Source organism: Necator americanus, chromosome II (assembly GCF_031761385.1).
Source record: "Necator americanus strain Aroian chromosome II, whole genome shotgun sequence".
Lineage (NCBI taxonomy): Eukaryota > Metazoa > Nematoda > Chromadorea > Rhabditida > Ancylostomatidae > Necator > Necator americanus.
The window spans coordinates 35,263,938-35,291,900 of NC_087372.1; the positions used below are offsets into that span (position 1 = coordinate 35,263,938).

General features: G+C 40.2%; 4 protein-coding genes across 8 annotated transcripts in view; 3 read left to right on the plus strand and 1 right to left on the minus strand.

Annotated features, from left to right (window-relative positions):
* Positions 1-3,506, plus strand: part of RB195_020466 (uncharacterized protein) — a gene marked incomplete at both ends in the record, with an annotated part of 41,283 nt that extends 37,777 nt beyond the window's left edge. For both annotated transcript variants that reach the window (XM_064188768.1, XM_064188767.1), the window contains 9 exons: positions 625-754; positions 929-1,089; positions 1,511-1,659; positions 1,978-2,089; positions 2,158-2,322; positions 2,500-2,596; positions 2,850-2,947; positions 3,238-3,351; positions 3,429-3,506. In XM_064188768.1, coding sequence (XP_064044648.1) covers positions 625-754; positions 929-1,089; positions 1,511-1,659; positions 1,978-2,089; positions 2,158-2,322; positions 2,500-2,596; positions 2,850-2,947; positions 3,238-3,351; positions 3,429-3,506 — 1,104 coding nt within the window. The remainder of the gene's footprint in view (positions 1-624; positions 755-928; positions 1,090-1,510; positions 1,660-1,977; positions 2,090-2,157; positions 2,323-2,499; positions 2,597-2,849; positions 2,948-3,237; positions 3,352-3,428) is intronic.
* Positions 3,507-7,366: 3,860 nt separating this feature from the next.
* Positions 7,367-13,619, plus strand: RB195_020467 (uncharacterized protein; the record flags this gene model as incomplete). Of its 2 annotated transcripts, XM_064188770.1 has the most annotated exons (5): positions 7,367-7,443; positions 8,862-9,042; positions 9,889-10,001; positions 10,619-10,753; positions 13,460-13,619. In XM_064188770.1, 5 exons carry the CDS (start codon positions 7,367-7,369, stop codon positions 13,617-13,619), a joined length of 666 nt encoding a protein of 221 aa, XP_064044650.1. The 2 variants fall into 2 exon arrangements, with proteins under 2 accessions (XP_064044650.1, XP_064044651.1); XM_064188769.1 differs by lacking the exon at positions 13,460-13,619 and having other exon boundaries at positions 10,619-10,787.
* Positions 13,620-14,012: 393 nt separating this feature from the next.
* On the plus strand, positions 14,013-21,437 carry RB195_020468 (uncharacterized protein; the record flags this gene model as incomplete). Of its 2 annotated transcripts, XM_064188772.1 has the most annotated exons (16): positions 14,013-14,801; positions 14,863-15,007; positions 15,623-15,722; positions 15,794-15,928; positions 15,990-16,078; positions 16,566-16,657; positions 16,870-16,995; positions 17,080-17,158; positions 18,311-18,411; positions 18,465-18,597; positions 19,548-19,611; positions 19,672-19,754; positions 19,823-19,875; positions 20,089-20,163; positions 20,289-20,424; positions 21,301-21,437. In XM_064188772.1, 16 exons carry the CDS (start codon positions 14,013-14,015, stop codon positions 21,435-21,437), a joined length of 2,337 nt encoding a protein of 778 aa, XP_064044652.1. The 2 variants fall into 2 exon arrangements, with proteins under 2 accessions (XP_064044652.1, XP_064044653.1); XM_064188771.1 differs by lacking the exon at positions 19,548-19,611 and having other exon boundaries at positions 19,656-19,754.
* A 797-nt stretch (positions 21,438-22,234) lies between these two features.
* RB195_020469 (uncharacterized protein) lies at positions 22,235-27,614 on the minus strand (the record flags this gene model as incomplete). 2 transcript variants are annotated; one of them, XM_064188774.1, is made up of 6 exons in its annotated part: positions 22,235-22,329; positions 22,758-22,766; positions 22,825-22,872; positions 22,930-23,012; positions 23,343-23,431; positions 27,504-27,614. In XM_064188774.1, 6 exons carry the CDS (start codon positions 27,612-27,614, stop codon positions 22,235-22,237), a joined length of 435 nt encoding a protein of 144 aa, XP_064044654.1. The 2 variants fall into 2 exon arrangements, with proteins under 2 accessions (XP_064044654.1, XP_064044655.1); XM_064188773.1 differs by lacking the exons at positions 22,235-22,329; positions 22,758-22,766 and having other exon boundaries at positions 22,775-22,872.
* Positions 27,615-27,963: the final 349 nt, after the last annotated feature.

Below are 27,963 nucleotides of genomic sequence, written 5' to 3' on the forward strand. Positions count from 1 at the left end.
CGAGTACTTTATTCTTCTTTTCATTAAAGTAATGCTACCACCTGGTTACTTGTTACGTATCAAATTATTTCATCGATTAAAAAAAAGAGCTTCGACTCGACGTTTACGTCGTACATGTGTCCTTCAATGTACGAATAATTCTAAAAAATTTGTTCTTTGCTGCCGAATATGACGCATTAAGATTATTGTCTATAAAGTTTGCAGATGTATTTCACTCGTTGCTTTCAGGCAACGAGAGAATTCGTTTTTCTGGACTAATACATTCTAATTTTCATAACGTATACAATATACGTCTATTTTTCTCTTTTATGTACGTTGCTCAGCAACCTTAGCAAATTTGTTCGCTTGCTTGCACTAGTAGATTTGTAGCGTCAACTGGCTGCAAAGTGGATCCATCTCTCACTTTTTTTCCCTTAGCTCCTCCAGTTCTCGTTTTTTTTTTTTTTTCGAAGTTGCCTACCAGCAATTATTCGGACGTCATAGCGGCTTAGCATTCTCGTCCCTCTAATCCGCTTCAAAAGCGCAAACCGGTCAAACGTTTTCGGTGCATGTCCAAACTGTTCTACAAATTCTGCTCCAACGTTATTGAAACGTTCCCATAGTGCCTAATACTCATAATTTTAGGAACAATCCATCTATCGAGGACAACGTTCGATGTCGCTTGGTGGTCCTGCACACGAATCGCTCATGTCACAACTAGCAGCACGTCAAGGCACAACGACCACGACAACCATAGACTTATCTCCGGGTGAAAGTAAGTTCTGGATCAAATCGAGATATTATTTCATTTTATTTTGATATATAGCTTCTGAGAGATAATTTTTTGCAGCCAAAAATACATCTTTTTTCTGTTAGTTCATCTCTTTTGTCAGTGCGTTTGTTCTGGTTAATTTTAACTTGACTCTCTTATTCTAGGTATCCATTTCAGAGAATAAAGTCTGCCTGGCATGCGACGACATGCGTTTTCTAATAGATCAAAAACTACTCGTAGCACATCCGGACACAATGCTCGGACGCATGTTTGCAATGCGTGACGCTAGAGGCGCTGGCGCCGAAATGGTCACTCCAAACGAAAGGAATGAGTTCGTGGTGAGTGGTTCTATTTCACAAATGTTCTTTTGATTTCTAGACTGTGAGGACAAGCGTTTTTTCCTTTTTCTAGTGTAATGATTTTCTGGTGATTTTGATGCTGGTTTTTCTTTCTAGCGAAAAAGTCACCGTTCAGTGCAATGTTCAGAAGAATGTTCGCATTTCTTAAAAATTTGTGTGTTATGTGACGGTGTGATTAGGAAGGTGGAGAGAGGTTTTTTTGGTGGGATCATTTCAAACCCTTTGTCTTGCACTCAACAACCACTTATCCGGGTCGATGGCCGGACGAATTGCTTTTGAGGGCATGTTTCCTCCACTCATTTTTCTCGTAACTTCTGTGCAATTCAAAACCAAGGCAGCTTGCACTACTACCCAATAATTGCGTCATTACTGTCATTATTAACTCTTTCAACTATTCTAGGTAGCCGACGGTACTACCGCAGCATGTTTCCGTGTAGCCTTGGAATACTATCTGCATGGACAAATGCGTTGTCCCCCAACTATCTCAGTGGCTGAGCTTCGTGATGCTTGTGACTACTTGCTGATACCGTTCAACGCTAGCACTGTGAAGTAAGTTATATAGAAATTTTACTTGTCTTTTCTCATTTTCCTCCTTTTTGTGGGTGTTTTGATCGAGGGAGATCCTTTTATTATTTCTCAAGTAATCTTCATTAATTCATTTAATCTATGTGTTTGGGCGCAATGTGCTTTTTTTTGAGCGCTAATTATTTCTTTTTGATGTTTTCTATTCCATCGCTCTTTTTCTTGTCTTCCTTTCTTTCTATAGATCCTTCTTTTTACAGCTTCTTCCTCTTTTTTCTTTAGCTTTGATCTTTCTTGTTATAGCTATTATATCTTTGATTTTTCTTTTTATTGCTCTTTTTATAGATGTCAAAATCTTCATGCATTACTTCACGAACTGTCGAATGAAGGAGCTAGAGAGCAGTTCTCGAATTTTCTTGAAGAGATTATTCTTCCGCAACTGGTAGCCAGTACAGAAGTGAGTTGAAGCAATCCAGATTTCGTTTTGTTCTGAATGAATCCTGAAAAATGGTGTAAATTCTTTAGCATGGCGAGAGAGAGTGCCATATTGTGGTGCTCCTCGATGAGGATGTTGTCGATTGGGATGACGAGTATCCACCTCAAATGGGCGAGGAAACGACACACGTCGTTTACAGCTCACATTTATACAAGTTCTTTAAGTACGCTGAAAATCGGGACTGTGCGAAACAGGTTTGTGAAAAATTCAATCGAATATGTAGTTTGATTCGTGATAACTAGGATTTAAGGTCTCCGATCTGTTTTTTTTTTCAAATTAAGGGCTAATTTTGTCCTTAACTCTTTACCTTCTTTTTTTGAGTTATTTCGAATACACCATCTTTAGAAGCATGGTTCTATTAAATTTTTTAGGTATTAAAATCTCGGGGTTTAAAGAAGATCCGACTTGGAATGGAAGGATATCCAACGCATAAAGAAAAAGTAAAGAAGCGTTTCAACAAAGCAGAAGGTAGGCGCCATTAACTTGATTTCAGCTGATTTTTTTCTGCATGTTGAAGATTTTAAATTGGCAGCAGGCTCCGCATATTTCTCCTCTTCCGTAAGATTATACTTTTTTGAAGACATTTTAAAAATTTCTTTCAAATTTTGTTTCTTTTTGAGCTTTTTTGAATTTTTTTAAACATTATCTTTTATAAATGATTGATCTGAAATGTTCAATTTTCATTATTTTCCTTCCCCAGAAGTTTATCAATTTATTACAGTAATCTACAACTATGTGCAACGTCCATTTGTCCACTGTTCTTGGGAGAAGGAAGAGGCGCGAAGTCGACATGTTGATTTCGCCTGTCCAATAGTCAAGGTATATTCATTGTTTTTTTTTTTGCTGGATTTCAATTATTACGTTATAGTACTCGTTAAGGAACTCTTTACCTTACTTTCTATTTACTGTTTTTTGAAGAAAAAATTTCTGGTTTTGTTCTTTTTTTTGCGTCTGTTACTTGTTAGCTTACACTGGAATCTATCATTACTTCGAATCTAGTTTTCTTGAAAAATCGCAGAAGAAATTTTTTTTGAATTAGTGCTTCTTTATTAATTATTTTGTTGTTGCTTCGTTTTTGTTTCTACTTGTCTAAGCCTATGATTTTCCAGTCCAAGTCTAATCCAAGCCTTGCCGCCGCTGCTTCTGATCCGCTACCGCAGCCAGCACCGCTTCATCAGCAACGGGACCACAATCTGCTCGGAGTGAACATTCATCAAAATCAGGTATGAAAAATTCCCTACTATTACCTTTTTGGGGGGAATAACGAAATCAAATCACAGTATACACATTATCCTTCTAGCACGTCCAGCCATTGCATTCACCACCGGTAAATTTTCATCGCGATCGAGGAGATCACGACGGAAGAGATGAAGAGTGAGGGGGGAAATTTTGCTGCCGCTTGAAGTGTACGAGTTGTCGCGCAATTCTAAACTGCTATGTTTGTTGTTATCTGATTTTGTTAGTATTCGATGTACTGCTGAAATTGTTGAAGCCTTTATACGAATCCATGTATTCATCATTTCTGGTGCAACTTTCGTCAAAAGCATCGCATAAGACAGCATTGGATAGGGCGGCCAAAATTTAGAAAATAAACCACGCCCACCACGTGTACATCTTATCGATTGCATTCGGCGACACGGCGTTGCTTGTTGCTTCGTACGATCATATCGCGTTCTTCTTTGGAATCCTGTAAAATCGATGAATTCCAATCGCTGGTCTGCTGAGCCAATGGGTGTGCTTTGTGTATATATGTCAATGTTCGCCTTGTATTTATCGATATATTAATTTTTTTTCTCTGTTTTGCTTCAGAGCACATCATCCTACAGTAATATTAAAGGAACTTGTAGAAGAGTTAATTGTAAGAAATCCTTCCAACAAATAGAATTATCGATTAATTCACAATTAGTGGAACAGTACAGGGGGTGTAGAATGAGATTGTCCCAGTATTCGAAGGTCGCAAAAAAAAAGAATCCCAGCGCAATATCATCTAACCTCTAGTGCAAAATATACGTATCGATCGAACTAAAATGCCATCGTTGTACGAATATAATCCAAATGCGATTAACTTACTTCTCATCTACTCACTTAAGGTGTAATTTATTAACTTATTTCTTTTGCTAAATGAATATAATTCTCATTGAAGCGAATTTCGTCCCCTCGTTGGGTCAGTACTCTGGAACCACTTCCGTCGAAACGATACCGTATCTGTAAAGATGTTCCTAACTGAAGCGAAATCTTTGGAATTACCATAAAATTTTACAATTCCATTTAAACTGTATGTACGAATACGTGACAATGTCTCCCCTAGCATCCCCTCGTCTGAACCATCAAAGCTTCTTTAGAGAATGTCCCTTGTAGTTTTGGTTTTTTTCTTCTTTCCGTTTTGATGTTCCGAGTGTAAATTTGCGTCCGGCACATGCACACATACACACAAATCCCATCGGAACGACGTGCTCTTCGCCTTCTGTCCACTGGTTTATTGCATTATTATTCACTGAGTTGTGGTCTATGACTATCCTATTTCTCCATTACTGTACTACTCATAATAAATGTAAAATTGTGCTTAAATATATGTACAATGTATGTTGGGAAGAAATACCGTATTCCGTCGTGGATAAGACGCAGCTTCTCACGAAATTTCCATGAAGACGGTTGAAATGAAGTGAACGAAATGCAAAGTATCAGACGTAAATGTGCGGAAGAACATTAAAGGCATCACTCCACGAATTTGAGGTGATACGGATTTCAGGTGGAGTACTCGTATACGGCATTGTAGATTATAAGGAGGAGAGCGGTTCCGTCCATTTCTTCCTAATTGCCGTAAAAAAACGGCCCGGAAGATACGGCTTCAGGCGTTCTGGCGCACTATTTTCTACAGGGAGTTCGACTGGAGCGCGCCACCCTTGTGCGGCGCCACATCTTCTGGGCTGTTTTCTACGGCAATTAGGAAGAAATGGACGGAATCATCCCCCTCTCTATAATCTCCTATCCCTTATAAGCATACTCCACCTGAAATCTGCACCACCTCAGATTCGTGGGGTGATACCTTTAAGGAGTAGGTATACTCGGAGTCAAAGGAACCTGGAGCTCAGTGCAGTCGCGTAATTGGTTAATCGACGCCCTGGAGCTAAAAGCTGGGATCGAGGTGGGACCACCGTGAACTGTAGCGATGAGTGGTGCTAGCAAGGGTCCCGCCTCAATCCCAAACGCCGGCTACACCGCGTCGATTCGACCACAGCCGCTTATGCAACGGCGCCGTGCTTCATGTCGTTTTGACTCGATTATAGCGGTTGAGTTACGACACACAGTTTTCACATTAAAGGTCACATGAGCATGGGACGCACTTACAGGGACAATGTGCAAGCGAAAAGTTAGAGCAAGGAAATATCCTAGCTATTAAGCGCACTTTCTGGCTGCTGTTCGTGGCCACATAAACCAGTAAACTTGAAAATAGTGAGGGAATTGCTGCGGCTTTTTTTTCGCGCATATGAAAAAAAGAAAGCTTTAAAGGACGGAGCATAGGTGAGTCTCCAGTACTGGAATACTGGTCTGTAGTTGGGATATCAAGTGTTATTCACAAGAATTAGAAAGTTCTTACTGGATTAATTATCTCCTGTTAATTATCTGCTAATTATCTATCTCCCGTCATCATCTGGTGTTACTTATCCGTTTTTTCACATATATTTCGTTCCACGTCGTCAACATTTTTAATTCACAGCAGGCTCGGTCACATGTCAAAGCAGTCGACAATCCATTCGATCGATAGACGAAGAGTATTGCACTATTCTGCTTACAAATTTGTTGATTAGAATATATTTATACTTGAATAAAAAAATGAGAACATCGAAAAAAAATTGGAGGAAAACTTGTGGGACAGCCTAATAGTTTGGTTATAATCTAACCTACAGTTTGACAATCCAGGAATACAAAATAATGTGCTTGGTACTCTACCACATAAGTTTCCTGGGCGTAAAAAATCCATGGGGCCAACAAAAAGCAAAACTGACACCATGTCAACCAATTCCTAGGACAGTTTCTGAAGTTTCCAGATAACACTATATCCAAATGAGAAAAGTGGTGCCACTAAGGTACCAGAACTGCTATCGGTCAAGAAGCAGGACTCTTCTGAGTCACTTTCAGGAATCCTTCCACACCTCTCCACCGATCCGAGAAAATCGCCAGTTCCTAAAGGTTGTGCTTATGAGCTCGTGGATCACAGTATTTCTGCTATATTGAAGAAATGTACGAGGAAAAAAAAAGGGGTTGAGCGAAAAATTTGCTCCAACACGAAGGCTCGACCCGAAAATGGTGTGGTGTTACAGCATGTTATTGCTGATTCGGCTGCATGGGCTTCGTATGAAACGTTGGAAAAATCATGGATTGTTTGAACAGAAAAAAAAGTAACTATCTTCCTGTTTAAATCCTTCAATTTCTTAGTATTTCTCGGAAAAAAGATCAAATTTCCATAAATCGATGCCTACAATAAAGATCATGTAAACCCTATCGGTGGGCGGGATGCATTTAGGCGTACGAGACGAGCGAATACGTAATTACGTACCTAGTCCTGTTCGTACACTATTACATGAGAACAACACTAACAAAAATTAACTGGAACACTAAAAAAATAAAAGGAAAAGAGAAAAGAAAAGAAGTCAGGTGAAATATGTACATACTGTCATTCGAGACAATACGATCCCCGCAATACGACAGTAAGCGGAAAAAATCAGAAATTACTCTCTGGTTCCATATCGCACGAGAACTAAAAGATCCGTGGCCGCCAATCCGTGAGCAACGTCGAGTAGATCATACAGTTCCTGATCTACAAGCGAGTCATGGTGTTTATCGTTGTTTACATCCGCATGTTTACCGCGTGTTTTTGTTTATCCATCGAACTGCGATTGGAAACTGGATTTTTGTCAATTAATTCAATTTGTTTTCCTTTCTCTTTTTTTGGTGCAATTCAGTCTATCCCAGAAAATTTTGGTTTTACTTCACAAGTCCAGAAATCTAGCAGAGAAACGGGGAGAAATTTACGGATTCATCGGAGAAATTTTCACGCAAATGGTTACATAACTAGTAATTAACGAGCTCAAATGACCCTGTCCATTGATTCCTGGATTAGTTGTTTAGCAACCAATCCATCATCGAAGCGCTAGCGTGTGGTGAGCTGCTGAATGACCATCGCCTAGCCGCTATCGATTTGTTTGCTCATCAAATCGATCGTTGGTCCTCTGGAAGATGGCGTTCATCGGCTTGTTTCCCGCTATTTTATTCATTACTTTTATTACTATCGGAGGTCAAATACAACAAACCAGGTGAGTGAATCTAATTTATGGATAGAATTGCTAAGGGCTAAAAGCATCCGACTGCGTTTCCGTGTAAAAATATCGTCTTAGTGAAAATTTCTAGAAAATTTTTACCTAATGACTGGGAATTTAAAGATGACTTTCTCATATTCATTTTTCTATTTCTTTTAAGCATATGCTCCTAATCGTTCGAGTTTTGTTGATATTTTGTTTCTTATTCTTTTCTTTTTCATTCTTATCATTATTATTTATTATTATTACTTTAGCATTTATTAGTATTAATATCTATTTTTCTTTTTCTCATTAGTAAACAAGTTTCGATTCATCTTGAAATAAATAGCCATCCTTATCCTCTCAAAAATTTTCCCAAAAACGAATGCGACCCCATTTCTGACCATCGAACAATGACCAGTGTCTACAGTCTTGGACTATATCTGATTCTCTAGCTTACATCTATTGGGACCGTTTTTTTTTTAGAATTGATCTCTAAAAAAAGTTAGATTTATTATTCTATATCCTTTCTTTATTCTCTCCTCAATAATTTCTAGAAAATCTAAAAGAAAGAAAAGCTATAAGAAAAAATAATAAATAATAACTTATTTATTATTCTAACCGTCCTCTGCTATTTCTTCCCATGTTCTGGATGTTTTAGATATCTTTTCGTACCGTTCCCATCGTAATTTATAGATATTTATCAGCTGCTTTTCGTTTAGGTACGCAATTTTAAGATTTTCCCCCAGTTTTCTCATTCTTTGTGAGCTACATATTGAGTTGCTATAATTCATCTTCGCGAATTGAAACAGTTGTTTTCGGGAATTCGCAGTGGATATCGCTGTTGAATACTGATTTTCTACGAGATTATGCTATAATTTGAAAAAGAGTGAAATTTGTTATTGGAACAACCTTTTTTCAAATCTATTTCCCTACAACTTCGGACCAAAGTCCAGGGCTGGGAAACTGAAAAAGAAATTGACTACAATTTCGAGGGGAACACAAAAAAAAATCAAAAGATTTTCTTTCCTTCTTCTCTCTTTTTTTTTACTTCATCTCTTCGTGCCCTGCAGTGAGTGAATCGTACTCAGTCCTGGCTGAACAGGAGCGGTTGGTGGGCGCACCATGCACTCCTATCTCCTCTCGATATTTCGTGGGTTGCGGTGGATGCGTAGCGGCTCTACGATTCAAGAAAAAATGCTGACGGCCAAACCATCTTCATACATGGGAAAAATTGTGGCCACTTCCATTTTTCCAGTGATTTATCTTTAGGAAATTTAAAAGTTTTAGTTATATTCTACACTTGTTTTCCATTTCTGCACACTTTGAGAAATGTTTAGGAAATTCAAAAGTCACTCCCATTGTTTTTCCTTCCAATGATTTAGATTTAAAAAAATTAATTTTTTCGTAACTCCTTACAACTCCTGTAACTTCAGGTCTCTGTCAGGGACACCGGCTACTGATGGAAATAACGTAACAAATGCAGAGATCTACCGTATCATCACACAACAACTTCTTAATGGTTTCGCTGTATGGCGAGTAAAAATGTTTAATGATCGAGTGTTTGTGGAGAAAACACGTCGGAGTTATTGGCTTGGTGATCGGTACTTCCGTATGGTAAGCTTACTTACTTACTGTAATTCTTTTACTCTCTTACTGTAATCCATCCGTATTTATTTCAAAGAAAAAACATGCAGTTGCCAGAGCTCAAACTGAGCGCAAAATTTGGCTATTTTTTGGATTTATAGACTCTAGTAACTGCTTTGTTTGTTTTTTTTTTAATAGATAAATACGGGTGGACTACAGTAAGACTAGTTCGCTAGAATTCATTTCGTGAAATGTTCGCGGAACAGCGTTTTTCCGTAGTCCACACAACACACACCATAATTTACGCTTAAGTGTGATGTGCTACCATATTTAGGCGTAGATTATGACATGTGTTGGTACTCTTAATAATTTGCGCCTAAATGTGGTGGATTACGGAACGAGAAGGTCGCCAGGAGTCGCCTTGGGCCTCTGCAGAGGTTATCTTTGTTCGAACCAAATGTTCTCCGTAGCTCGAACAACACACATTATAATTGACGTCCCAATGTGAGTGGATTGCGGTGGCGCGGATTCAGTTTGTGTATCTATGTATAGTAGGGTCTAAACGACATAAAGCACGGCGCAGTTGCGCAAACGGGTGCACTCGAATCGGTGTGGTGAAGCGTGGCGGTTAGGATCGAGTGGGCCTCTCACCGCTGCACCCCGCAATGGTCCCACCTCGAGTCCGACCGCTATTTTCACAGCATTGTTTGGAGCGCAACCGCTTTCGCAACTGCACCGTGCTTCATGTCGTTTTGACCCGACTATGGGCGGATTTCGTCGTGCAGGGTGTTTTTCTGTATTCCACAAACCTTCCCAATTAGATTTTCCTGCCACGCAATTATGTGGGTAATTACTGATTCACTGGTCATTTTTCAGGATAATGATTACTATTGGAAATCGAGAGATACGTGTGCTTATCGTATGAATGAAACAGAAAGAAGAAATCTTGTTTACGAGGACGGTATACCGATTTACGACATTATTTACCAGTGAGTCGTCTTAGTTTTAAAGAAATCTGTTGGCGTAGTCGATCGAGTGGCCGAGATTTCCTGCTCGGATCGGTTAAGTGGACGAGATTTTCGCTGCAATGTGATGGATGGAGCATGTGAATTGAGGTTACAATTCCTTTAAAGGCATCACTCCACAAATCTGAGGTGGTATGGATTGCAGGTGGAGTATTCATACACCGGATCGTAGACTATGGAGCTACGGCTTCGAGCGTTCCGGGGCGCCACTTTCTACAACGAGTTCGATTGGAGCGCGCCAGCCTTATGAACGCGCTGCATCTTCCGGACCGTTTTTTTTTTACTGCAATTAGGAATAAATGGACGGAATCACCTCCTCTTCATAATCTACTATCCCATATAATAATACTCCACCTGGAATCCGTACTACCTCAGATTCGTGGAGTGATGCCTTTAAGGGAGTATGAGGGCCTGAAAGTCTGAGGGCTTTAAATGAGTCCGAGACCCTGAAGGCTCTAGAACCCGGGGTTTAGTAGGTTTCCTTCGTAAGAATTTAAGGAAAAAAATATGTTTTGAGCCTTAAGAAACGAAAAAAGGACTAGTCTTGCATGTTTGGAGATTCTCGTCCTCCTTTATTCCAGATGTCAACGCTATGCTGAATATTGTTGTGGTCTGGATTGTTGCCGTATTTATGACCTTGAACATCCACCCACTACACCATCATGGCGAAGACCACGATGGAATCAAGCTATTTTTTACATTCCCAACATTGTTATGTTTGCGGTTGTATTGATTTTATTGATTGAATGAGCACACTTAAACACATCTACGCGCACAAAACCACGGCTAATATTCTGTAACCATGTACATATTTGTGATAAATGTAAATAAATTAATTTGGATTAGTTCCGCAACGTTTCTGTCACTGACAAAGGAGGGGTTCATGAGATACTTTGAATGCGACGGGACGGTAGGGGAAATTCCAGTCGGTGCGTCGCGGTCTTTCGATCAACATAAGTGCAGGGATTTATTTATTTATTTATTATTATTACTATCACACTTTTGTTTTTTTTTGCAAGCGAAGATATGATGAGAGTTTGTTTATGGCCTGACATTTTGAAAAAAAAAAACCGGAAGGATGCTTGGCTTGCGGATCCGAGAATATTTGGGTGGTATTTACGTATGGGAGTTCGAAGACACCATAAAAGCTGCCCAGGGATGAGAAAAGTGATGGAAATGAAATTGAAATAAAGTGTACGTATATTAGATACCAGATAGAAGTATCTGCAACGAAAGTACTAGAATCATTCTGGATTTCGGTCAGGAATTCATCTATGAATAACCGAAATGAGTGCTTATCAATTACTAATGACTTTATGCCGTTCGTAATACTCAGTTAGCTATAAGATTGTCCCACATGCAGTTCCTTAAAGGCATCACTCCACGAATCTGAGGTGGTACGGATTTCTGGTGGAGTATTCGTATACGGGATGAGAGACTATGGAGAGGGGGGTGATCCCGTTCATTTCTTCCTAATTGCCGTAAAAAACGGCCCAGAAGATACGGCTTCGAGCGTTCCGGCGCACTATTTTTTTTTATTTTTTTTTCTACAGGGAGTTCGATTGGAGCGCGCCAGCCCTGTGCGGCGCCGCATCTTCGGGTCGTTTTTTACGGCAATTAGGAAGAAATGGACGGAATCACACCCCTCTCCTTAATCTACGACACCGTATACGAATACTCCACCGGAAATCCGTACCACTCCAGATTTGTGGGGTGATGCCTTTAAGGATACTGTTCAGCGTGTAGATCTCATTCACCCCGAGTGACAATCTGCAAGAACGCGGTGGTTCACCATTGTCGCTAGTCAGTGAGACAGTCCTAGTTTGCCTTCCTGTTTAGAGTTCTTTCGCGGTGCACTTAAAACGATATCGATGGTTAGGAAGGAGAAGGGAGGACTCTAATGGGATATGCGTAGGGGGTGAAAAACCTCGAACCCATTTTTAGGCCTTTAATAAAGACGAGGTTCTCAAAACGTGAGCCCAGCAGTGCAGTATCACCAAAATCTCGTTGATGTCGACAAGAAGAAAGATAAATCCATTTCGTAACGCTGTGGATTCAAGAAGAGAGGACCTGATAGGTGACCTGATATGGGGAGGTTGATATTGACTCCAGAACAAAATAACAAGGGAATGGTGATTGTCATTCCCTTGTTATTTTGTTCTGGAGTCAATATCAACCTCATTGAAGCCTCAAAATGTTGAGAGTTCACCCTACGTTTCTCCCATAAACTCAAGGTGAAGTGGAGGATTCAGCGGGAAATTCTTGCCGCTGACCACCACCAAACTAATGATTTAGCTCTCTGTAGTGATTAGTCTTGAACAGTATTATCGTTACTGTCAAAGATTTACTGTTGACATTAGACGAAAGCGATACCACTCAGCTGAAGGTCGTGAACGAGGTTAAGTTGTTGACTATCAATTACTACACAGTAATGATTAGACACTGCGATTGAACAAAAGTGACATGTGTTGTTGGAAAAGTAAACAACCTAACCAATAACAATCTAACTTCAGACTCTGAAACTTGAATCTACATACTGTAGGATTTACGGTAGAAGGCTGATCCTTCCTGACTACTATGTGATAATGAAGATGTGAAATAAATAGTTTCTTGAAATTTCTACGAAGCATCTCAGTTAGAACAGTTCGGGATGATGTTTTAGGAAGTTTTCTTTTCCTCTTAAAGGAGAATGTTCTTGATAAAAAGTCCTTGGTCCTTTGAGAAGTACATGGTCAGGGAAAGTGGGAAGTACTGATTAAGATATAATATTTTATTTTTTTGTTTATATATTTATTTTATTTTTTAAAAATATTCTATTTATTTTGATATTTTCTTTGCCCATGTTCGACTGTATTTGAATTTTGGCATGCTGAAACGTAAGTTTTAATTGATTTTCTTAAGCTGTAGAGAAGATTGGTATTGATCTTCTTTATTAATTATTAGAATTTAATTAATCTACTATTTTATCAAAAACATTTTAATAGAATATTAATGCAGATATTTACTTTAATTTTCATTTTCTTTAAGAGTCATGGATATTAGAGAAGGTTGCAGAGTCATCATCGCTTTTTATTTGATTTCAAATTAAGAACTGTCCACCTGAGGTTCTATGTGTTTATTGTGGGCACTTATTTCGCATTTCTGGATGGAACCAACGGATTCAAAGAATATTCGTTCCGGTAACGTCCAGCAGCGGCTCCAGTTAACGAAAAAGGGACATTTAAGAACTGTTTCAGAAATTATGCGAATTAAACGGATATCGACAGCATCTGCGCCGGAAACATCCGTCGATGAAATGCCTTGATCGTAGATGAACCTCAGATTAACCTCGACGTGACATAGGATACCTTAAAAACTAATCTCTCTGACATATTCGCTAATGTAGATCTTATCTATCCATAAGATTTTAAATTTATCTTCAGAAATCAGTTACCGTCTCAGCGGAACTTGCCAGCGAACGGACAGCCACTCATCGATTTAGGCGGATCTGAACGAATAACCAATCAATGGGACTTTCTGGCAGCAGCACCATCTCGTTTTGGGACCATTCTGGAACTGCAGAACTTGCAGCAAGGGATCTGAGTACACCTTATCCGTAGAACACGACCTTGAGGCTTTAAGGGCTTCGCAGCGCTTTAAGGAGCACATGGGAAGCTCTCCAACCGAAATTTCCCAATGGCTAAATACTTCTTTAAAGTTTTCCGGATTTACACAACACATACGTAACGTTTCGCGCAACACTTCCTCGTATTTATTACCGCGCATAAACAGTATCGGTTGCACACTGTGAAAACTTCACTGAAACTGAAACTCAAGTTGAGAATAGAAAGGTTGTTAACATGCGAACAACGACCTTGCCATACCATACTGAACTGTAAAGTAGGTGAATGATCATGAAATTAACGGGTTCATTGCCTCATTGCCACCGTCGACGTCGCTGGAGTCGCACTGTCGATTCTGTTCACGTGGCCATCGATGATGCGTCCACTAATCGTCCTACTAACGTTATTCGCTGCAGGATTCGCACAATACGGTGAATCGGAGACCGACGGTAACGATGTGAGTCCTGCGCAGGTACCATTTTATCCAGTGAAACCGCCCACGTATCCTTCGGTGAAACCGTTAGTGCCACCACCAGTTTATCCTCCGGTGAAACCGCCAACGTATCGTCCAGTCAAGCCGCCACAACCACCACCAGTTTATCCACCTGTAAAACCACCACCAGTATATCCTCCGGTCCGACCGCCCACATATCCTCCGATTAAACCACCACCTGTTTATCCACCTGTAAGACCACCACCAGTTTATCCTCCGGTTAAACCGCCAACGTATCCACTAGTTAAACCACCACCTGTTTATCCTCCGATTAAACCGCCAACGTATCCACCGGTTAAACCGCCACCGGTTTATCCACCTGTGAAGCCACCGGTATATCCACCGGTAAAACCACCCGTTTACCCACCTGTAAAACCACCAGTATATCCACCTCCGGTCAGACCGCCCACATACCCTCCTGTCAAACCTCCAGTACGACCACCGGTATATCCAACTGCACCACCATCAGCAACACCGCCCCCGTATCCGCCAACAGCGACTTCACCCACTTATCCAGTAAAACCACCTCTAATCGTCGTACCGCCAAGTCCAAATCCTGCGTCTGGAGTTGGATTCTCTGCTCCCGGAAATCCAGGCTATGACACCTGCCTCAAAACCAATCCAGAAGTGTTCTGTAAACAAATGGTATGGTGGGATGAAAATTCAAGGGTGAGTGATTTTATTTTACCTTCATCCCTATGGTGTCTACGAACAATACGGATCTGTTCAGGACCAACCTGCTGTATTGCTGTCACCGCCCGGATATGTTGCGTATAGTCCCTATGCAGCTTCGCTTCAGCAGTCTGATGTCGCCACATTGCCTACGGATAGGAATCAGTGCATGGATATTCCATGTATTTGTTTATTTGCAGGAGGTACGCTGGATAAAACGTAAACATTTCATTTTTTTTAATACTGAGTTGCTTCTCATCTTAATTCTTTTTTTTCCAAAAAAAAATCATTCGCAGGAAGAAAATTTTGGTGGAAATTATTTGCGAAAAGTCATTCTTTTCATAAAGGGAGAAAAAAAGAAGTGAAGAACAGTGTGCAGAAAGAAAAGACGAGTGAAAATCTACAGAATGTGATAGCATTTTTAAATTTATGAAGTGGAAATTTGTGAATTTATAAAATTTGAAATTTATGAATTTTTATCCTAAATCAAAAATCCCTGCAGTCAATAAAAAAAATTTGGATTGCACACAAATGGATTAAGTGAGATTTGGTTATCTAGCACAAAACATTGAACGAGCAGAATCGAGAACTAATACCGAGCGAGAGCTAAAGTTGCTGGCAAGCGAAAGCGAGACTTATTGGCGAGCGATCCCCGTTACTCAATACAGGACATTTCAATGTTGCATTTATATTTGGTTTTCCCTCATGTTACATATCCCGTGAGCGTTAAACATAAAATCAAGTCCTTGGCCAAATTATTCGTGAGACCTAATGTGCGAGCGACATTTCCCAGCGACAAAGTATGAACACGATTTCAGGCACGTATTCATCCAATCGTTGTAACTTACCTAGAAATCAGTACTACGGTATGGCATTACGTAAAGAGCTTCGTATGCTTACTGATGACGAACGTTTAAGGTAGGCATCCATGATACAGAAATATCTTTATCCTCCATGAAAATCAATAAATCGACAATTGATCTTGATAGGTTCCGCAATGCTATGTGGGCTATTCGATCAGTACAGTATCAAGCTCTGTCGAAGATTCACTCCAGCTATGTAACATCACCGGCAGCTCATTCTGGACCAGCATTCTTACCGTGGCATCGTGAATTCCTTAAAAGGTTCGTAGTTGTGATTTTTCTGAGAGTAATCGATAAATTGATCACTGATCAGTTGATTTAGGCTAGAAATGGCGTTGAGACAATATGATCCGAATGTCTCTCTACCATATTGGGATTCGACACTCGATGCATACCTTGATGATCCGAAAGGTGCGAAACTTTCACTCAAATAAAGTAGACGAGATTCAACGAAGTCTGGGAAGAAATTATTAAGAAACAATTATTTTAAGCCAAAAAAATTCCTTTCTCTATTTTTGTTTGGAGAGAAAACTCACAACGATATGTGCCTCTTTCCTTTGAGCGGCGATTCACTGCATGTAAGAGTTTCCCAGATTTCCTGGAAGCATGTTTTATCGCGGTTGACAGCGAAAACTTCCTCACTTGGCTCCTGAAAAGAAACGCGACCAAACAATTTTTTTTTTAATTTAGCTTAGTTTTTTTTTCAGATGGATAATAATTATAGGACTCATTCCTACTATTATAATGCATGTATGCGTTTATTTCCTCTTTACGGATAACACGCGTTAAATGCGTGTTGGTGTTTTGGACGCAATTGCACTACAGTGCCGCATTTCACGTTCAATTCACGTGAAAGCGCGGCAGAATTTGTAAAATTTGTTAATTTTCCGCATTTCAGCTTCCGTTATGTGGAGTGATGAGCTATTGGGTTACACGGATTCGACGAATTCACTAACTACTGGCATGTTTGCATATTGGCAGTCACTAATGGTAAGTTTACTCGAATGTATGCGATTTGACGCTCTGAGGCGACGGTGAGCGCTAAGTGCGAGCGACAGCGAGCACTAAGCGCCCGCCGTCGCCTCAGAGCTGGCGATCAAGCCGTCTCTTGGGAGCGCTTCTCCAAATCATTGCGATTGGCGCCCGAAAATTCCATTATTTCGATTCGTGATTGTGTGAACTAATCGATATCGATTTTTCAGAACCGTACTACTGTACGTGAGTACGGGAAAGCAGTTAATTCGAGACCCATGGCACAGTACTTACTTGATCTGGTGAAGACACAAGTCAACACTATTTCGGATGCGTTGGCGTTCACTGCGGCTTCGGTAAGCGCTACAGAATTGAGAATGAAGAATGTACAACGAGTTCTTGTGTTTTAAAGATATAATTCTTTTTTTTTCTCCCAACAGAAATCCTGCCCAAAGAATTTAATTCCTCCTTCAAGTGCAATCGAATACATTCATGGTGGAAATCATATCTGGATTGGAGGTAGGTTAGCGCTATTAAATTAGTAGTATGGTGGAAGTGAAATACAGTAAGTGAGCGACTAAACCGATACTGGGGACGAGCTTGAGAATCTTTGGGTCCTAATCCGAGTAGAGGATGAACCTGTGCGCTATGTGTAGTGTCTTTTGTAGAAGGTGGTTCAGTGGAATACTTTATCAGTAATAGGACCATTGGTCCAAACAACAATGGAATAGTGGCAGGCACTAGCACGAATACGCGCACTGCTGCGGTCAGCTGGCATGCTGCCTCTTATATACTGCGCCATTAAGAGTACACTGAGGACAGTTGATGCGCTGTGTCTTGCAGAATCGTAATGCGACATTGTGTCACGGCAATATATTTGTAACATTGCATTACGAAGATAATGAAATACGATGGAGGTTCGTCGGCTATCGCCGAACACACTAAACTTCTAGCATAAATTAGACATGACGTTAACACTACAACATGAAATTGATGAATCGTACGCATTGGATGGATCCTACAACACAAACTCTCCAAATCCTCCCTCATTCTTTCTATTAATCGAATAAGATGCATCTTTGCACAAGACGAAGCACCCTGTGTAGACGTGAAGTACAATGTGTTTTGTGTGTGCTACGGAAGTACAATCTGTTTGACGAGCTTCACCCACGCACTGTCGGATATGACCCCATAAAGGTTAGGAACTTAAAATTCGTGAGCACATTTAGGTGTTAAGAAGTCTCTCACGTGCTCTCATGCTAAGATGAGGTAAAAAGTAAGTATTCAAAGCATAGTCTGTAAATACCACACAGCTTGCGAGCGACAAAGGGAACCAAGTGAATGCGATATGAAGTTACTGTATACATACTCGGGAAGGTGTAGCGCAGCCGGTTACAGGTCCACTATGACCACACAATCGACGGTTCGAAACCGCCCTAGTGCCAACCAAGCCTTTCATCCCTCCGTGTGGATAAATTGGTACCAGGCTTGTCAGGGAGGACCAAAACACCGACCTGGTCATTGGTTAGCCCTCGCAAGTCATTGTGTAGGCCAATACGCGTTCCAAAACCCTAGCGAATACGATTTGCAGTAAAACGCGTTGGTGGGTTCCAAGCGGATTGATACGAGAGTGACTTTATCCTTTGGTCCTTTTTATACATACTCTCTTAGGTGATATGTTGCTTACCACAAGATCCACTGGAGATCCTATATTTTTCTTGCACCATTGTATGATCGACTTTATTTGGGAGACGTGGAGATTGGCGAAACAGGTGAATCCTTTGCGTTCACGACATTTCGCTGTTCATATCGATTAATTTTCCAGTCGAGAGGACAACGTGAAAATGACTATCCTACTGACAATATCAACTGCAGCAGTCAATCGCATTTCTCCAGATCTATTATGGTTCCGTTTGCGCCTATGGTAAATATGGATGGGCTTTCCAATAAATACACTGGTAAGTCTTCACCATACTATTTAAAGGCAGCGTACTAGAATTAGAAATTTAAAAAAAAGGATAAGAAGGTAAGGATAAGAATGTTATTCACACGTGTCAACGGAATCACGCCTAATTCCTTCTATTAATCCAGAAAGAGGCGTGTGAAACAGCACTGCGCGATCTCTTCCCCCAACGATGCAACTTAGTACGATAATAAGACGATGGCAGTCCACAGCGGGTTCGCGATTGTGCTGTTTGAGCATTCTGCTGCTTAGTTGAGTCATATCAGCATCTATCTTAGTCTCCGGTTCAGTTCAAGAAAGCAAATACTGATCTGGGTTAGATTACTTGGCTTGTAGATATTGGACATTGGGAAAGCTGCCCGCATTCTATCATGTAGTAAGTTGCATCGTTGGGATGACGAAGTCACACAGGGCTACGTGACAGTTCTTTTTCTGGATTACTAGAGAGATTTGAGTCGATAATAGCGACTACGTTCACTTACCCGTTAAAGGCATCACCCCACGAATCTGAGGTGGTGCGGATTTCAGGTGGAGTATTCGTATACGGGATGGGAGACTACGGAGGGAGGGGTGATTCCGTCCATTTCTTCCTAATTGCCGTGAAAAACGGCCCGGAAGATACGGCTTCATTCGTTTTGGCGCACCATTTTGTACAAGAGGTTCGATTGGAGCGCGCCAGTGTTGTGCGGCGCTGCATCTTCCGGGCCGTTTTTTACGGCAATTAGCAAGAAATGGACGGAATCACCTCCTTATCCGTAGTCTCCCATCACGTATACGAATACTCCACCTGAAATCTGCACCACCTCAGATTCGTGGTATGCTGCCTTTAACAACAACTCCCTCCCATCCTATCTATTCGTGTAGGGACCTAACATCGTGAATTTTGTGATACGCTGTCTTTAAGCTGACATTATGTAGAAACCCCTATTGGCTGAAATATTGCAGATAACTTGTATACATTCGCTCCACGACCAACTTGCACCAGAGTTCAACCTACTTGCGGATCAAAGTGAAGTTAACAGTTATTTCGTAACTATTGCCTCATATATTAAGCACCAAGTACTTTAAGATATCTGTTCTGCCATGGAACTCAATTTGTCTGTATATCAAGGATTCGTGCCGGATTCCGTTGTGATAGAAATCGATATGGAGGTATTTGTTTCGCGAATCTCTGTCCAGTTCTTTTTAACGGAATTAATTAGGCTGAATTTGTACTTCAGGTGTCGATCCGTGCTACGGTACTTGTGTAAATGGCATGTGTCAGGCACCACCGGTAAGTTTAAATTCGGGAAAATATGTGTACCGCGACGCGTCCGCTACGCGTGACACATTAGTCCTGTTCTGCATGCCTGGCGCACTCCTCAATATCGTTCACTCTCGCTTCATTTCGTTTGTGAAGCTGTAAATGAGCAATGCATTTGCTTATGCATAGATGTGTACTGAAGTCTTTAGGCGCAAATAAGAGTGATTTTTTTTTCATTTACAGAGATCGTCTTATCCAGGAGTGGCCAGCTCACCACAACAAGAACCACTCTACCAAGAACCCATCGTACCCGATGAGGTTGGTGAAAGTCAATTTGGAGAAATTTACCGTGATCATTCCGGAAAATTTGAAAATATGAATTTGGCTCAATCGCACCACACAATAATACACGATAATATGAACTGTAGTATGAAGTGCTTCAGAGTTGTTTCAACCAAAATCCTTGTTGTGCCACATGGGCGGTGAACGGTGGTTGCCAGAAGGATTCCGTTCGAATGAGTCTTGTATGTCCAGCCAGTTGCCAACTGTGTACCCCGAAGGCGTATGCACTTACAGACGGTTTGTTGCGATCGTTCTTCTTTTTATGCCACCTTTACAATAACTTGTTTCTTGCAAATCGAATTACTGTATTATTTTGATCGCTATTTTTGGAATGTGGTTGTTTTCAAAATTGCTGAATTCAAAGGATGAGAATCTATAGTTCAGTTGGCAGGTTTTTTGTGGTACTGTACGAGTGCTGAATTGTTGTGTAACAGAAATGTCTGGAATTGAAAAAAAAACTACTTTGCGTAAGGACTGCGTCGAACTTGTCTCCGTGACCACATTACTCATAAAACATATAATTGACAATTTAGATCATACGAAGTCAGATATTGTTAATGAAAGAGACATTCTGTCGTAAAAATTTTAATTTTTCGATTTTCTAGACCCTCCTAACTATGAGATGTTTGTAAAAATTTCATGAAAAGTGATGGATGCACCTTCTCGAGAACTTTTCTGAAGCAACGTGCACGCGCTGTGCGATTTCCTTCCTTTTTTTCCACCCCAAGAGTTCATGCATAGAAAGTCAGGGGGAACTGTAGGATTGAAATTGAATCGCATCTTTTGAGAATCGCTGTTGGAAAAACGAGCAAAAAAATTCTATGCCGCTTTTCCTTTCCCTCGATTTCGGTTCTAAATAAGCATTAGGTAAAAGAGTTAGCAAAAAAAAGGATTAGGGAAAAATTAGGAAATCATAATGTCTCACCTTAAAGATTACAAATACCCTCCTTTTGTGGGCATCCATGAAGCGTTTACTCGAGTATGTGTTTTTTTTTTGAAAAGATTGGTCACATGGTTAGATGCTACGTTCTAACATCCAATTTTTAATTTGGAATTTTTTTTTGTCTAATTTTGAAGTTTCTGTAGGAAATAATGTCGTTTTTTTTCTTAAAGATTGCACCGATCGTCACCATCTCTGCAGCATCTACAAGGCAGCCGGGAAATGTGCATCGAACGATAAATTTACGGCGGAGAACTGTCGACATACTTGTGGAGTTTGCGGAATACCTCGTAGTACCGGTTGCTTATAACGTGTATTTGGTAGATATATTTTCTTTTCTCTATAAAAATTTTGCTTCTTCCGTCTTGGCACCGAATTCGTCCTCGTGAAGGTAGAAGGGACTCATTTTAGCTATGTTTTCTATAATATTAGTGTGTCTACGAGGTTTTCAGATGGGACCTTTATTTCCCTGACGTTTCGAATTTTCCGCCGGTTGTCTTTTGATGCTTAAACGGTGGTTGCTTGGTGGCAGTTTTACGTTCATTCCATCAGGTGTCGTACTATCCTGGGTCTAAGGTGGTGAAAACGTAAGCTACGTCTGTTGAAGGCAGCCTTACGTAGTGTTCCACTGAGTGTACGGTCGCTGGTAGCCCGTGCTTATCACTGCTCTGTGTACCAGCGAATGAGCATTGCTCGGTATGGATTTCCAGCGACATTATGGATGATTTGATCTACACACAACCTGCTTACTTGATTTAAAGGCATCACCCCACGATTCTGGGGCGGTAAGATCTAAGATGCATTCGCGTCGCGAAGGGTACGAGATCTCGTTGCTACTTTGAAATAATCTGAGCTGGTCTATATCCATGTATAAGATTCCATCACTTATTAGATTCTTTTCCAAGAAAAAAAAAACGTTCCAAGGAAAGTTGATAAAACCCATTTTATCACAACGAAAGCTTTCACATTAATACAAACAGCAAACAAATACTAGAGTATCGTCAATAAAGTTAAGTGCTCGAATAGAATTTTGTTTTTTTTTTCTCTTAAAATGAGCGTAGAAGAATTGAGTCGTATGATTGAGGGTTTGGTGTTTTGGTTCGTTTATCAGTACGTATGAAAATAGGCTGACTGCATTATTTGATCCGGTGGGACCCCGTCCTGCAGTTCGGCAAGTAAGCAGAAACGTGGTGATAGTATACCTAAAAACACGACTACCGTCATGATCATTCATAAATGTAGCGAAAACTTGGCACACGAGAACTGGTCCCCGCAATGTTGAAGATGGTGCTGTCGCTGAGTACTCTATTTTCGTCTTGACACAGATTCCTTTAACTTTGTTTTGCTAAGTATGCACCCTGTCACCTTGTATTTACTCTATGCAACCTCTTTTGTTCGCTACAATTTCAAGCTTTTAATAATATAGCATACTATTTAAGCCTCCATTTCTTTATTCGTACAAGTTCTATGCGGATAAAAAACATTCTTCGTATTGTAAACATTTGTGGGGAGTTGATTTTAAGTGGTTTCAAACATTTTGTGGGATTTAGAGAAGATTTAGGAGAAAATATCCCCGGGGACCAGTTCTCGCATGTGACCATTCCTTAAAAAACTTGATTATCAAACTCACCGTAACGCTCTTACCGGTCAATAATTGATGCTTTTGAAGTAGTCGGCTAGTGCTCCTGTGGTTTTACTGCATGCTTCCGGCTGAACACCACCTTCGTAAATCGAAATTATTACCGCTGAAATGAGGTTGATTTTGTGGGTTTTTCACCTTCGAGACCTCAACTGCAACTCACCTTGTCCCGTTTTGTAGATGAAAAATCCTTGAGAACCTTTCTTGCCGATCACTCGATCGTCATCGGCGTTCAAAACGAAATACCTTCCAAGAGAAAATATTGAGATATAAAATACGGATTTTTATAGCATATTGATATTTACAGCTTTAATTTTTAATTAGCCAAGAGTTTTATTTATAACTGGAGTTTTTATAGTCACATTCATATTTATAGTTTTACAGTTCTATAGTTTTATTTATACTTTTATACTTTAAAAAGAGTCGAATTTTTATATCGATTGGTGTCACATAGGTCCACTCAAGAAATTATTTGTAACGACAAAAAGCGGCAAAGTCCAAAAAAGTCCGCCTTATTGCGAGAATTTTCCACAGGAAAAAATAGGAACATATTGGTTGAAAATAAAAATTGCTCACTTCTCCCCTTCAAACTTCAATCCAGTACCCAATAAACCATCTTTATTGGCGAATCCTCGTCCTGCAGCAGCCGCTTCTTCTTGTGTGATCTGGAAAAGAGAAAACTTTCTTCCTCGAAAATGTTATGGATGCTCCAGATATTGAAGAAAATTGGTTATATTGAGGAGCTTCAGAAAATTTTCAAATATCGTCATTTTGGAGAAGAAGGTTTCTGGGAAGAATAGCGTTGAGGAGAAGCTTGGGTGATTCTCTTGTGGAGATCGCAAATCAGTTGCCATATTCGGAGACCCGAATTTTTTTTGAATTTCCTAACCCCTGCTACTCTTTCTTTCCTCATATATTCGTTCTTTCTTTCTTCGTGTCTGCATAGAATTCTTCGATTACTCTACTTCTTAATGATTTTTCCTTTTTCCCCTTTAATTTTCACATTTCACCTTACATTTTCGTTTCAGATATGGAAGATAGAAATCAGCAAAGTATAAATAAATAAATAAACAAATAAATACAAATAGATCAATAATAATACACACATAAATAAATTGGAAAAATGTTGGAGTTTTCTTCGGTCACAAAAAAAAACAAATACAATTTTTATCCGTTTGGTCTTGTGATATATTTGGGGACCAGTTCTCGGGGTTCATTGGTAGCTTCGACATATAAAGGACAAAGTGTCTGGCATTAACCAATCCGCTTGGGATCTGCCACCACGATCGCTTCAACTCACAATCGTTTGACGTTTACGAACATGTAACTGACCCAAACAATGACTTGCGGAGGTTAGTTTCTTATCCCCCAAACAACTCCGATACCAATTTATCGACCATGGAGGGATGAAAGGATTGGTAAGCACCTGGGCGGATTCGAACCTCCGACCGATCGTGCACTAAGCGGAACCTCTAATCGCTACACTACAACCGCCCGTTCGACATATATAATTGCTTATTAATCGATTCTCCATCGCTTCTTAAATCATTTTATTACACTGCTCAGGGCCTCAACGCAATCAATCAATACACAGAACTAGTGCCAATTGAAAGAGACCTAGACATTGAACGCCGGCGCCTCTGTCATATCGTCAGGAAATGTGTCAAGCAAGAAACCGGATCCTAGACGGAAAAGCTCTGCCCAACACATTTGCGCAGAAGTCTCATAAAAAGCTCATTTCTGGTGTATCAAAGAGTGATGGCTTGAAATGCGGCGGAAAATCCCGTACAGGTATTTCGAAAACTCTAGATGATCATTAAATGATTTTTTTTTTTGAGAAATGAATCAAAATGAATATGACACACTGAATCGCTAGTAGCCGACTATTTTGCTCGAATTTTGCTAGGACATCAGTCAGATTTTTGTAACTTTACGGAAGCAAAACGGCTGAATGGTTGTATTGTTGAAAAGAGCAGTATAAAACCCCTCCGCAGAGATTTTTTTCTTTATTTTAAATCTCTGAATTTCTGAAGTCTAGGATGAGAAATTTCATCTTCTTTTCCAACCATCACTCAATTAATGATATTAACTGATTTGAGTGTGAATTAATTATTTGATTTTAAAAAATATGTAGTTTTTTGAAACTTTTCTGGAAAAAAAGGGGAGAAGAGCGTTTCTGAGCCAAAAATTGAAAATCTTTATCTACAAACTTTTGCAACGTCATTTTCATTGCCTTAACAAGTGTCGTATCGTTTTTATCTATTTTCTTCTTCATTTCATCGCGCATGATGGTATCTATGATGGAGAAAATCAGGGACAGCCGTCATCGACACCTCCCGTGTAAAAATCACTGCCCGAAAAGTTTACTTTCCGGAAAGGAATATGAATTTTCTATCGGTAGAGAGATTCGCACAATAGGGACAATTTTCCGTCCAAAAAATGGGATTTACTTCACTTATTTTGTTTCACAGACGGCTACAATCCTCATAATTGACAAATTATGGATGGGTCTGATGGCCTCCGCAGATCACTCTATAGCTGACTTAAAGAGGATGAATGGTCCCCAGAAAAAAATGTTTTCAGTATATTGTTCTCCTCAAAGATCAAGGTCAAACAACCTAGCTGCTTGGTGAGGTGCAGCGGTGAGAGGAGGCTGCCACTGCATCTGTAGAGTTTCATTCAATTCTCCCGCAACTAAAATGACGTCTCAACTCTATTCCTGTAGTCGAAAAATTTGTGCCATACTTATCTGGAAGAATTTTTAGCCATAAAATTAATGGTAATAGAATTTGATTCGCCTCAATGGATCTGCTACTTCCTACGGATATGCGGGTGCCAGTTCATAAGGCTGACAACACAGGCTACATAGTTTTTTTTCCCCCTCTTAAAGTACTATCAATTAATTGTTCAGCATTTCACCTGCTTCACGTCACGCCGCCGCCCACGCGTACGAGCTGACAAGTTCCCTAACAAAAAGAGTTAACAATCAAGCATTGTATACGGTTGCGAATACCCTCGAAAATCACAAATCCGCTTAATTTCATGCAATTTTCAGTGCAAAAATCTTTTCTGTGCGAGCTTCTTCACGTCATTTTTGTGTTCATAGGTAAGAAATTAGACTGGATACTATATAGTTGTGGGCGTATATAGCGCAGTCGGTAAGAGGTTCCGCTGCGACTGCACGATCGATCGGTGGTTCGAATCCGCTCTAGTGCTCACCAGACTTTTCATCCCTTCGGGGCCGATAAATTGGTGCCACACTTGTCAGGGAGGATAAAAACACTGACTTGACTCATCGGTTAGCCTCCGCAAGTCATTGTCTGGGCCAGTTAAACGTTCGTGAACCTCAAACGATCCTGAATTGAAGTGAACGTGGTGGCGAAGGTCCCAAGCGGATTGATTGACGTCAGACACTTTATCCTTTATCCGTTAGTCCATAGTTGGTTCCCTCATACAATTTTACTGCCAACCTTAGAGAGACTGCTGAACACTGTGCAATTTCTTCTATGTATTCTTTTTCTAATATCTCTAATGCGAAGGAATTGGGTGATGAGGTTACAGTGCAGTGGAAAAAGTGTCCCATTTCGTCTGCGTGGTCAACGGTTCGATACTGTGCCGGCTCAACTAATCCCGTGTTTCATCCGTTGCTCGATTAATGGGATTTCCCAACCTGTTAGCAGTTCGAATGGGTGCAATGGGAGGAAATTGAGTTTCCCTCCACAAGTTATTCTATGGGTAGGAAACAAATTTTCCAAAAACTTCTACTAAATCTGAATTCCCAGAATTAAAGTAAAATTAAGGAATTCTAATCAAAATGTGACTTAATTTAATGAAAATCGGTGATCTGAAATTTAATGACGAAAAAATGAAATGAAATTGAAGTTGAACGCGGCGCCGGTGCAGCGAATCCCGGGTATTGGGAGGATTTCGAAAGACTTTATCTTTCACTCTTGATTTTTTTCTAGTATAGCTAGAATTCTTATTAAGTGAGTTATGTGCTACGCTGACGCCGCTAACATTTGACCTCCGTCAATAAAAAGAGCGTGCGTATTGGACGTGCGTTGTCTGCCGGCCAAGCGGAACATTTCTGGAAGGAGGAAACAGGTCTAGTTTGCTACATAAATTTGCCCAAACCTGCCATTTAGCTACGAAGTGAAAAAATCAAAGCTAAACCTAGTTTTCTGCCAAATTGGTTGAACTGGAGAAACAAAAAACAATGCAACCCGAAAAACGAATCCGGAAGAATCTATCTCCGGTTTTTTTCTATTTGGCTAATAGTGCTGACGAGTGCTCGTCGCCTTCTCCGCCAATGTTTTTCGCAGAAAATATTTTTCTTGCAAACACGGGCAACACCAGTCCATTTGCACTAGAGTCATTATTTTCTTTCCCGCCCGCCACCCTCTCGTGCTCTTCTGACGGACGGTTTGCGCCGCGCAGTCAGACCAGGCCTCTGTCCTTCCCATGGTTCAAAACCAGCTGCGCGAAGAACGGAGAAAAAGAAAAGAGCAGAGCAGAATGGAGGAAAAGAAGAAGTTTTCCACGAAAACAGGATTGTTATTTTGAAAGTTGAACTCACTTCAGAAATAATTCCTCCAATTTTTTCCATTTTAATTTTAAAACATCTTTATAAGACATTGTTTAGAATTTACTTAAAACAGTTTGTTGTTGTTGAAAAAGTGTTTTTTTTTGTTTGTATAAAGATGGAAGAAATATAGAGAATTTTTTTTCCAGACTTACCTTGAAATTATCACTTTTACCCCAAATTGATCCATCAAATCCACAAATCGCTGCCTTACTAACGTTCCCGGAACCGACGAGATTGTTATTGACGAGATCCGCCCAAGACATACTCTGAAAATTCTCAGAAATCACACATCCACATGTGATCCAGAAATACGACACACACCCTCACAAAAAAACAACGTCACAGCAGCTGTTTTTCTTGGAAAATGAACTAGAAATTCCGGGAAAACGGCAACGAGAAGAGAAGAGAAACAGCTTAGTTTTCAGGATATTATAAACCGTGGATGGCAGCGTGTAGCGGGCTTATTCAAGAATCACTAACAGGATTGAACGCTACGGCTCAGCTACGCTATATCCATACATTGCATCATGAATACTTCATCGAGAAATCGGAGAAGTTGGAAGCGTTGGAAAATAATTATGAGGTTGCAATAGCACAGCTGCTAATACACGG